Below are 10,633 nucleotides of genomic sequence, written 5' to 3'. Positions count from 1 at the left end.
TCAATGTCCTTAATGGTCATTTTACATATTAAACAGCTAACAGCTATCAGCTAATTACCAAACACTTTTACACAAACAGCTAATGCAACCAGCTAGTCAAATCATGCAAACAGTTAACAACAGCTAACAGCTAGTCAAACCAGCTATCAGCTAACAGCTAACAACTCCTAACCAAACAGGGCCTAGGTATATATTACGCTGGTCTCACCTATTTTCTTGAGGCGGGTGGATTATTAAATATTCAAAGGAGGTTTCTTGTGGAGGGTGGAGTATTAAATATGTAAAGGAGGCCTAATGAACTTGAAGATCAGGGAATGATTCTAGCACACCAAAAGTTCATTTCGGCAAATTCATCGTGAGACAATTTTCCTGCTCAACTTACAAAAGTGTGTGCCAATATCAACATAAGAAATGCCCAATTAAAGTCAGTTTCCTAAAAAACAACTAACATGTACGAGCAAAGATTTATACCAATGAAATTTTTAACTAATGGTTAAGAGTGAGGACTTGCATAGAACATGTCATGCGTTCAGATCATCCTTCCCCATTTATAACTTATATAGCTTTTGTGGTTCATTTACATGGAAAAAACAATTGTACACTTTTAAGCTGGTTTAAGACAAAATAGTAAACTAGTGCTACTATTAAAGATTTTTTTATCAATGGTGATGACACTACTTTAATTGATTTCAATTAATATAAATTCCGGATTGTGAAAAACAGGAGAGCATCCATAATGAAATCATTAGCCATGATAATCACTGTCTAATGACAACTCGATTTGCACTAATTTAGAATCATTAATGTCGAAATTCCATAAATTAAAGAAGAGGCAAAGATATAGAACAAGAAAGGAACTAATCATAAACTCCATGTGAATCTAAGAATCATACCAAAATCACATGGTATCATATTCACACCCAAATATGGCAATATATTACTCGAGGAATCCTTGAGATCGAATTACTTCTAGATATACCATTAAGCACACCAAAACATTAACATGATAGAGTAACCCCAAAAAATAAAGGTTTTGTACATTGTAGGACACTCAACATCGTCATATACACAAAGATTTGGACATCAAAATTACATTCAATTCCTTCTATTGAAATTTAAATTTAAAAATAAAAATTGAAAAAACAAAAAAAAAAGACTCAAACTTCCCATAAACATTCAATTACAAGAAACCCTTTTTTTTCTTTTCTTAGAATATGATGGGAAATAACATAACATAACACTAACTAAAACTATATGATATATTGAATTTTAATATATGCTTTCATTTTATACATATCATATAGTATTACAAAACATTAAATCCCATCAAAATTCATAACAATTTTACATAAAAAAAAAAAAAGCCTAAATCTTTATGAATATTATTTATTCTTTGGCTTACCAGTTTTTTTCTTGTCAATTTTATTTTTATTATTAATATTTTTATTATTATTAGCAGCAGGCTTACCAAAAACACTGCAAAACCCACAAGCAGATAGTCTTGGAGAGGGAGGATCCTCTGCTTGCTCGACCTTAACAGTTCGGTACGCTTGCCTGTTTCCACCGTCTGATTTACTTCTTCTCAATTCAGGGTTCTGATCATCACCTTTCTGATCTACTGATGATCCATCTCCACCTTCTGATTTCTCTTTATTCAACTCTGCTTGTACCAACTTATCATCCCACACCAAACCAGAGGATCCCTGCCTTCTGAAGCTCATTGCTGACCTTTGTAATCCTTCCATTTTCTCTCTCTACAAAATTACTCTCTCTAAAAAAAATTTGGTGGGTGTGTAGAGAAATCTTATTGGGGTGGTAGGGGGAGTTGAAATATGAATTGGAGAAAATATGGGTTTTTTATTTTACATTTTTATAAATGAAACTTTTATAGGGAGGAGAGAGAAAGCCAAGAAGTAATGACAATGGAATGAGATGGGGGGATAGATAGGCTTAAATATTTTTTTATAAATATTTTTTTTATATATTTTTTTATAAATATTTTTTTTATATATTTTTTTATAAATATTTTTTGGACAATTACACAAAATTTACTTACTCCCACTTTCCATTTCTATAATTTGGACAACAAAAGGGAAGTTGAAAAAAGGGAAGTTGAAAAAAGGGGAGATTATTACAATCATTATGTGTAGGATGCTACTCGTGAAGAAACAGAAATATGGAATCCCACTACAACTAATATGGTTTTATTATTAAATTAAATAAATTAGCAACATCAAATCTGTCTACATTATTGTCTTTGTAATTTCAACATATATTAAACCATCAGGACATTAAAGAAATCTCTTATATAATCAAGTTGATCTTGGTATAATGGTTGCTCGCTTGTCTCCTTAACTAAATGGTCAGGGGTTCGAATTTTGACTTCTGAGAATGAAAAACATTGTTGGACCAACCTTGTACCCTTAATTGAAGCATGCGAGGTGGGAGGATTAATCATTAATATCGACATTGGACACTTAAAATATATGCCCTAATAAAAGAAAGTTTTTTATATGTACTCGGAAATAATGCACATCCACCTCTCATAAACAAGCTCTATGCTCATGTACAAAGCATTTGAACAAAAAATACTATGAACACTTTTTTTTTAAAGAAAAGATACATTAAATAGTTTAAAATAGTTTTTTCTCAACATTGTAGATTGCCAGGAAATTAGTGGTACATATCTGTTATTTCAGCTTTAGGCAGAACTAACCCAAATCGGTTAGTGATTAGTTTTTGCCAAGACAAATAAATTAACAGAGTAGTTAGTTACAATTTGGGACAGGTGGTCAAACCCCTAGGTTCCGTTGACCTAACCAGATTCAGTTGTTGGCACTTTGACCAATAAAAATACAGAACAAAGATTTAACGTACTCCTAATTTACCAAGGTCATATCAAGTGCTTATTCTGCTATTTAGTGCACCGTTTAATAAAAGTTTTAATACGCAGTCTACCTTTATAAGTACTAGATTTTAGCCCGTGTGATGCACGATTTCTATTTAATTGTTAAGTTAAAATAAAACTCCTATATATATATATATATATATATATATATATATATATATATATATATATAATCAACTGCTATATTTTATATATTAGATTAGATTGGTTTTAATTTTATTTTTGGATTGAATTTCATTTTAGATTTTTTATTATTATTATTATAGTGTTTGATTTTGGATGAAATTGTATTATAAGAAATATTAATAATTAATTAATAAAAATATCTACGTGACATCTAATTATTTATCTATGTCGCATTCGACTTTTTAATTCAAAAATAATTTTGAAGCCTTATTTTCCATTGGCCGAAACCATTAGATTTCCTACGTGGCGCTCTAATATTGGATTAATGTTTGATTTTGGATTGAATTTTATTTTAGATTAGTGTTTCATTTTTGATAAATTTTATTTTAGATTTATTTTAATTATTAGATTGTTTGATTTTGGATGGAATTGTATACATTAGTAATTATTAATTAATTTAAATATCTAGGTGGCACCTAATTAATTATCTACGTGGCACACGATTTTTTTAATTCAAAAATAAATTAGAAATCTTATTTTTCATTGGCCGAAACCATTAGTAATCCTAGGTGGCGCTCTAATAGTTCAGCAAATATGCCTCCTTTATATATATATATATATATATATATATATATATATATATATATATATATATATATATATATATATATATATATATATATATATATATTAGATTTTTATAAAGAGGCTATTTCCGAAAATCAAACCCGCCACCTAGCGGAATTTTTGAACATTGATAAATTAGATTAAATGGTTCAATATTTTTGGTTTTAGTAACAATCTTAATTTACCAAAAAAAATAAAAAATCAGCCAGCAATTAGGGGAACATACCAAATCCTCCAAAGATCCAAAAAGATAACAAAGTTGGATATTATGGTATGGTGGGCATATTGGTTGCATAAATTAATCAATGCAATACATGCTATATTTATGTATTTTTCATAAACATTGCATATATTGAATGAATTCAAGATCCCCCCGACCCCAAATCTTGATCCTTCCTACCCGAAACAATTCAGACTCAAGTTTTGAGCATTCGGATCAATTAACGGATAGTGTTTCGATTGAGTGGTAGGAAACCGAAAGAGGCAAAGAAAAAGTTTTAAAGCATAATGGATCGATTAGGAGCGTGTAAAGATGGTTGTGGGCCGGATCGGGACGGGCTGGACCGAAGCCGGACCCGACCCGGTACGAAAAAACCAGGCCCGACACGAACACAAAAAAAGCACGGCCCAACACAGGCACGAAGTCGTGGGCCGTGGGCCTTAATTTTTTGAAAAAAGCACGACAAGGCACATTACCAAAAAAACACGCTAAATTTAGTAAAATTAGCTTTAGGCACGTAGGCATGGCCCGGCCGAAAACCCGGTGGACTTGGGCCGAGCATGGGCCTTGTTTTTAACTTCCGGCACGGCCCGATACAACACGGGCCTGGTAAAGGTGGCCCAGTTAGGCCCACGACCAGTAGGCTTGACCCGAAGCCCGACCCAGCCCAGCCCACGACCATCTTTAGGTACGTGCTATCATCTGCAACCCTGGTGCACCTAAGAATTTATGTTCCAGAATCTCTCGGGATCCCAACTCCAACCCTTGACCTATTCGGTCTCCACACACATCTAAACCATGAAGGGTTTCAATTGTGTGCTAGGAAGATGGAGCAAGGCCAAAAAAAAAAAATTAAAAGGTAGATACAGTGTAACAAGTCGATGAGAGTTGGATTGACTCAGGTCACGGAAGGTGGGTGAAAACCTAACCAATTTGGGCTTAGAGGGTGGGAGTAGGTACAGAAGGTGGGTGAAAACCTAACCCATAGCTAGACTTGAAAATACTCCCTCCGTCCCTAAAAGATTTACATTTAAGTATTTTGGGACAGGAGAGGATAATACATTAAAACGAACTAAATAAATAAAACTGAAGAGAACTATACAAGACATTTCTGGTTCCATAGATGTTGCCATGTTGGTATCATGGTATATTTTTCATGAAGTTCTTTACAGACATACAAAATTATCCACACATCTAACTATCTAAGTCACAGTGTAGTACAGTATTCTCCACAAAATAATCTAAAGCAGCATGTTTTCTCGGTTCGCTTGACCTAAATGTAAACCAAACATGGCCTAACACTGCAAACAAAATTTAATTTCCCAGCACAAAAACACACAAGTGTCAAGGGAAGACAAAAGGAAGACCTATTATGTTCCCGAAAGTTCCACATACAAATATACCATGTATGGCCTTTTCTGACATTTTTGCTCAACCAAATACTCGAGACAAGAGACTACAGAAAATCTTTAAACAAACAGTATCAAACATCTAAGAGATAACACAAAAGTCCCACTGATTTACTTTCTCTCTTCCATAAATGCATTACTAAAAAGTAAAAACTCATCATTAGCTTATTTACAGGCTTGTACCTTATGAGCAATCCAAACAACTGGTCACATCTAAATGGAATAAAAGAAATTCCGAAATCTGAACCTACAGAAAATAGAGGCGACAAAATACTGCCACATAGGCATACAGGCAACAACCACAAACAACCCCATATACCTAAAATTTGAAAAATAAAAAAGGAAGTGCAAGTCATTCGCTAAGAATTGACTATATATTGCACACAGAAGTGAAGTGTAAACCCAAAAAAAAAAAAACTAACCCAGATATTGTAGCTTGAAGCCAAAACGCCAACTTAGCAGCCTCTACTTAGTAAGCTTACTTGTCAATTGTCATAGACAGCAAAGGTCAAGTACTACTGCTTGTTAAACATCAGCAGAGGAGACTGTCTTCTTCTTATCCTTGAGGATTTCGCTCAAAGGTTTGGGACCTTCAAAGTCCGCAGAACAATTGTTGCTTGAACGATTCCTGTCTACTTTAGTCGCAGCAAGAGTCTTGGGTTCACAGAATGTTGTGGACTCCTGAGCATATCTATCTCTCTTCGAGTATGACCTTCTTTCAGATGAAGACTGCCACGAATGCATCCCATTATGCTGCCTGTATCCATTATGATGTGAGTTTCTAGGTCTGCCTCGATGTTCTGCATCATTCATTCTCCTAGAAAGTCTAACACCATGTCTTTCCACCTTTGATGCTATCCTTCCATGTAATCGTGGAATTGAAGCATGCCTTTGAAGGCTCTCTGGCCTGCCATCTCTTACATGTCTCAAGTCACACGTCTCCTGATAACCACCATGCATCCTTCGTTTACTCAAGTAGTCTCGAAGATCAACATCATGGCGGCCACCAACTGGGGACTCCACACACAAAATATTTCTCTTGCGTTCCACAATGCGTTTTGCCTCTCTGTCTTGTGTGCGTCTTGAAGAATATTCTGGAACACTATTTCTCAGCTCATCTTTAAAATATTCAGAAGGCTCATAATGTCCATTGTCAAAGAACACTCTTTCATCATACTCAGCCCGATGAGCAAAATCATGGGGCATAAATAGATGCTTGCTATCTCCATCATTTCCATCAAGGGCAGGCAAATACTCTGGGTCATCCATCATTTCTTCATCCTCCCCTTCAACAAGAACATCAAAACCAGGGGATGATTCCCACCACTCATCTCGCACAATGTTGCCATCAATTATCCCCTCTGAACTTTGGTCAGAATCCAAGCTAGGCTCACACTCACTCTTAATTGAGCATTCTGCAGGCTCCAAAGACACAGTTTTAACAGCAACAGTTTCTTCACATTGAGGAATATAAGTTTGTTTTGATATACTTGGTTCCGGAATAATAGCATTAGCTGGATGTTGAGCCTGCTGTTTATGCCCATTATGCAAGCCACTGCTACTTTTCATTGCCATTTCAGATAGAATTGAATGTTTTTCAGCTGTTACAGGCTCTCTATCAGCTCTTCCAGATGTCTTACTATCCAAGGGAAGCACTGGTGAATCAGCAACTGCATTAGCTATCTTTGTTTTCAAACCTATTGCCTCACCAGGTTCATGTAGGAATGGACATCTGTCACCTTTGTTGCAAAATCCATTGTAGTAATAGTAGCATGGGACTTTGGTCTTTGTTGCAGGCACAGATGACTGGTTCAGCAGAGGTGGAGCACCATCAGTTGATGCTTCATTATGCGATTCCAAGGGCTGTACATACACAACTAAGAGAATAAGCCGTGTTTCTTTTATCGTATGAAGCAAGATTCAACTAGCACATTTCACTGGTTGATTGTAGGTTAATCAATAAAACAGTACTAGAAATAACAAGGATCATATGAATTCAAGGGCCAATATATTAGTCATGCAATAACCTTAGAAACCTAATCAGTGCAACTTCGCCTCTAGAACTGCATATAGGTTTACATGCTAATTGTTTATTCGTATGCTTCAAACATATCAACTTTCATTCTTATATCAATTCAGTTCTTCTATACTACGTACAATAAGTGCGTGTCCTTCCAGGTACCAGCAAGTTTTGTGAGGCCAATGTAATCAACCTTACCTAGTTACCTCTAAACACAAACAAGTTGTTTCCAAATGGACTTCCTCAGAAACAGAAGACCTTAAAAAGAAATAGGGATCGGAAAATATATCTGCCCATCATGACAGGCAAAAGGATACCAAATGTACAGATCTACAAAGGGGTGATTTCCACAAGAGTTCCAACTTCCAAGAGGATTTCTTTACCAGAGTCAATTAAATAAGGGATAGTGTCTGATACAGCAAGAAAGGACATGAGAAAGATGAAACTGTTCAGAATCTTTTTTACTAATACAGTAGTATCTTTTACCTAGTTTATTATATTATGGGCATGCTTGAATTGGGTGTAATGGATTATGTGGTAATAAAAGTCAAACCACCTTAATAAAAGCACAATGAAGGTGAATTGAGGTGGTTGCAAGGAGGATGGTGTGGTGGTATTGTGATGAGAAGTTGTGGTAGTGGTGGTGTTGTGAGGAGAACGGAGGAAGAGGGAAGTTATTACCCCCAAAATGAGGGTAAAAATCACCCTAGTGGGATGGTGGGAAACTATTCCCCCCTAACGAGGGTATTTGTTCCTCCTTTCCTTTTATTTTCTTCTTGCCAACACTAGCTTGTTATCTTTGCCACCACTTCATCCCCTCATCACCACCTTCAATTACCTTTTTTTTTTAGTTTGACTTTTATTAACCCCTTAATGCATTACCCTCGATCCAAGCATGCCCTAAGGGTTATAATGTATGTTATATGCAATTTCCAGAGCAAAAAAGAAGACCCAACTATATGAGCCATATTGTCATTTGTCACCAACAAACAATTTCAGAAGAAGGAGTGATCAAGCTTTTGGCAGAAGAAAATTATGTGTAGCTAGTAGCTAATGTGGGTAATTCAGAGTTGCTAAGGCCGAGAACGAATAACAAGAACATGGACACCATGACTCAGACGGCTATACTATAATTTCTTATGCGTCTATATTGTGGACACTGTTTATCTTTTCATCTATCTCGACTTAGATTAAAGAACCTTCATTCACACCAAATTATGTGAGAAGCAATTTTAATTTAAACACAGCATAACTCATAAAAATTCCAGATTAGACCCAAAACTTATGTAAACAAAATCAGAGAACCCATGGCACACATGTTGGTAGACGAGTTCACGAGTATAATTGTAGATTTGTAGAGTGTAGACGACATATCCAGCTCAGTCCAAGCAATATAGAGTATATGCCAAAAATTTCATGAACCCATGCCACATATATGGTATTACTAGTTCAAAGAGAGCTAGTCAACACTTCAATCAAGTCATTGTACAACTTCGCATTCATTATAATCTCCTAATACACCAAAATTCGACAAATTTAAAATGACAATACAGAAAACTCACTGGATGGCGAAATGCACAAGTCGGATTGAAGCAAGTCCCAGATAACCAAAACCAACAATCCCGTGGGTTCAACCTCGCCATTTCACTATGCCGATATTCACACTCTACACCCTGTCAATGTAATAGAACGCAGAATGTTCTCAATCCTCAGTAAAATAGAACAGTAAAACAACAATTTACATCCACCAACGGCTATAATCTGTAAAAACTCCAAGCAATTCAAAAATCAAACAATAAATAAGACAAGATAACACAAGAACCTTCAGTCAAATGAATCAAAACCCTAACCCTAATGCACACCGGAAAACTACATAATTTTATCACATAAATTGCAGAATCTACTCATACGACCAAAATTAACCAGTAAAAACAACAATTTAAGTCCGCCAACCGCTACATTCTCCCCTAACTTCAAACAATCCAAAAATAGAAACAAAATGTATGATAAAATAACAAAAAATTCTTCAATTGTATGATTCAAAACCGAAACCCTAACCCTACAGAACACCAAAAAGACCCCGAAAAAACAACAGATTAGAAGATGATCTAGTACAAACAAATTTAACGGGAAAAAATCAAATTTTAAGCAATCAAATAAATTCAAAGGAAAAGGGCAAAAAATAATGAACGAAAACTAAAGTGGAAGGCTAAAAGGAGGGGAAATTCAAAAAGGAGGAGAAGAATAAACCTTCTTGCATGTGAAAGGGGAGGCCAAGAAATAGACACAATCAGTATTACGCTTCAACAATTCGTCCTCCATTGTCGTTGATTGGAGCTTTTTGTATTTTCTCTCTCTTCGACAAATCTTGTTGGGCGTCGTTAGTGAGGAGTGGAATTGGAGAAAGGAAGGGGATTCATGGATGTTACGAGAAACTGATTCAGAACATTTGCGTAGGGGAAGGAGGTGATGGGGAGAGGTTTTGTGTTTACGAATTTGGGTTTGGGCTTTTAGTGGTACTCATCATGTTTCCAAACAATGGTTACCCTCTATCTTTTCTATCTTTTCACGTCTGTCAATATAATTTTTTTTTTTTTTTTTTTTCTTCTCTTCGTACTAGCCAGATAATTACTCCCTCCGTCCCGAAATACTCGACTCGATTTGACCGGCACAGAGTTTAAGGGACTTGAATTGACTTATTTAATTTAATAGATAGTAGTTGATAGTGGGGTATTATTTTAATGTAGTTAGTGGGAGGTAGGTTAAGAGGTGGGGTTGAGGGAGAGTAGGAGTTGAATTTTTAATTATTTTTTGTATGGAGTAGGGGGTAGGTGGGTTAATAGGGGTGGAGTGAGAAATAATATAATATTGTTAGAATATTTCCATTTTTAGAAACAGGTCAAGTATTAAGGGACGGCCCGATAAAGAAAACAGGTCAAGTATGCAGAAGAAAGATACAAAGTATATTGATAAAATACTTTAGTCCAAAATTAAAAGAGCGATTGAGTTTTAAAAAATAAAGTATTTGTATTAAGGAAATATAAACTACGAAATATGTACTTGATACGTGCTTTTAATTAATTAAAAATATACGGAGTATACTTAATTAAATTTTTTTGTAAGTTTTAATATTTGGTGATTTTAATAAATTTCTTTAAATTGATTTCCTTTTATATTGTACTCCGTATTATATAATGTTTTTGTGTTTAATTTATTTTTATTTTCTAATTTAAGTAAATGGTAAAATATTCAATTTATATTTACATTGACTCAAACGTTCCTCATATAATAGAGATCTTTAGACATTAATAACTCTATTTAAG

The 10,633-nt window shown here is 34.9% G+C and overlaps 2 protein-coding genes across 2 annotated transcripts; both read right to left on the bottom strand.

The window, feature by feature from the left end:
• Positions 1 to 1,012: 1,012 nt before the first annotated feature.
• Positions 1,013 to 1,923, bottom strand: LOC110792180 (uncharacterized protein At1g15400). Its single transcript, XM_056837098.1, has one exon. The coding sequence runs from the start codon at positions 1,743 to 1,745 to the stop codon at positions 1,383 to 1,385; it is 363 nt and encodes a 120-aa protein (XP_056693076.1). The 5' UTR covers positions 1,746 to 1,923; the 3' UTR covers positions 1,013 to 1,382.
• A 3,455-nt stretch (positions 1,924 to 5,378) lies between these two features.
• On the bottom strand, positions 5,379 to 9,833 carry LOC110792176 (zinc finger CCCH domain-containing protein 32). Its single transcript, XM_021996986.2, has 3 exons — positions 9,561 to 9,833; positions 8,873 to 8,983; positions 5,379 to 7,153 (listed from the first exon to the last, which is right to left on the bottom strand). Exons 1-3 carry the CDS (start codon positions 9,630 to 9,632, stop codon positions 5,816 to 5,818), a joined length of 1,521 nt encoding a protein of 506 aa, XP_021852678.1. The 5' UTR covers positions 9,633 to 9,833; the 3' UTR covers positions 5,379 to 5,815.
• Positions 9,834 to 10,633: the final 800 nt, after the last annotated feature.

The sequence above is a fragment of the Spinacia oleracea genome, chromosome 2, assembly GCF_020520425.1.
Source record: "Spinacia oleracea cultivar Varoflay chromosome 2, BTI_SOV_V1, whole genome shotgun sequence".
In the NCBI taxonomy this organism is placed as follows: domain Eukaryota; kingdom Viridiplantae; phylum Streptophyta; class Magnoliopsida; order Caryophyllales; family Amaranthaceae; genus Spinacia; species Spinacia oleracea.
The sequence above is the reverse complement of the archived record's forward strand: the minus strand, read 5'-3'. Positions and strand labels throughout refer to the sequence as shown.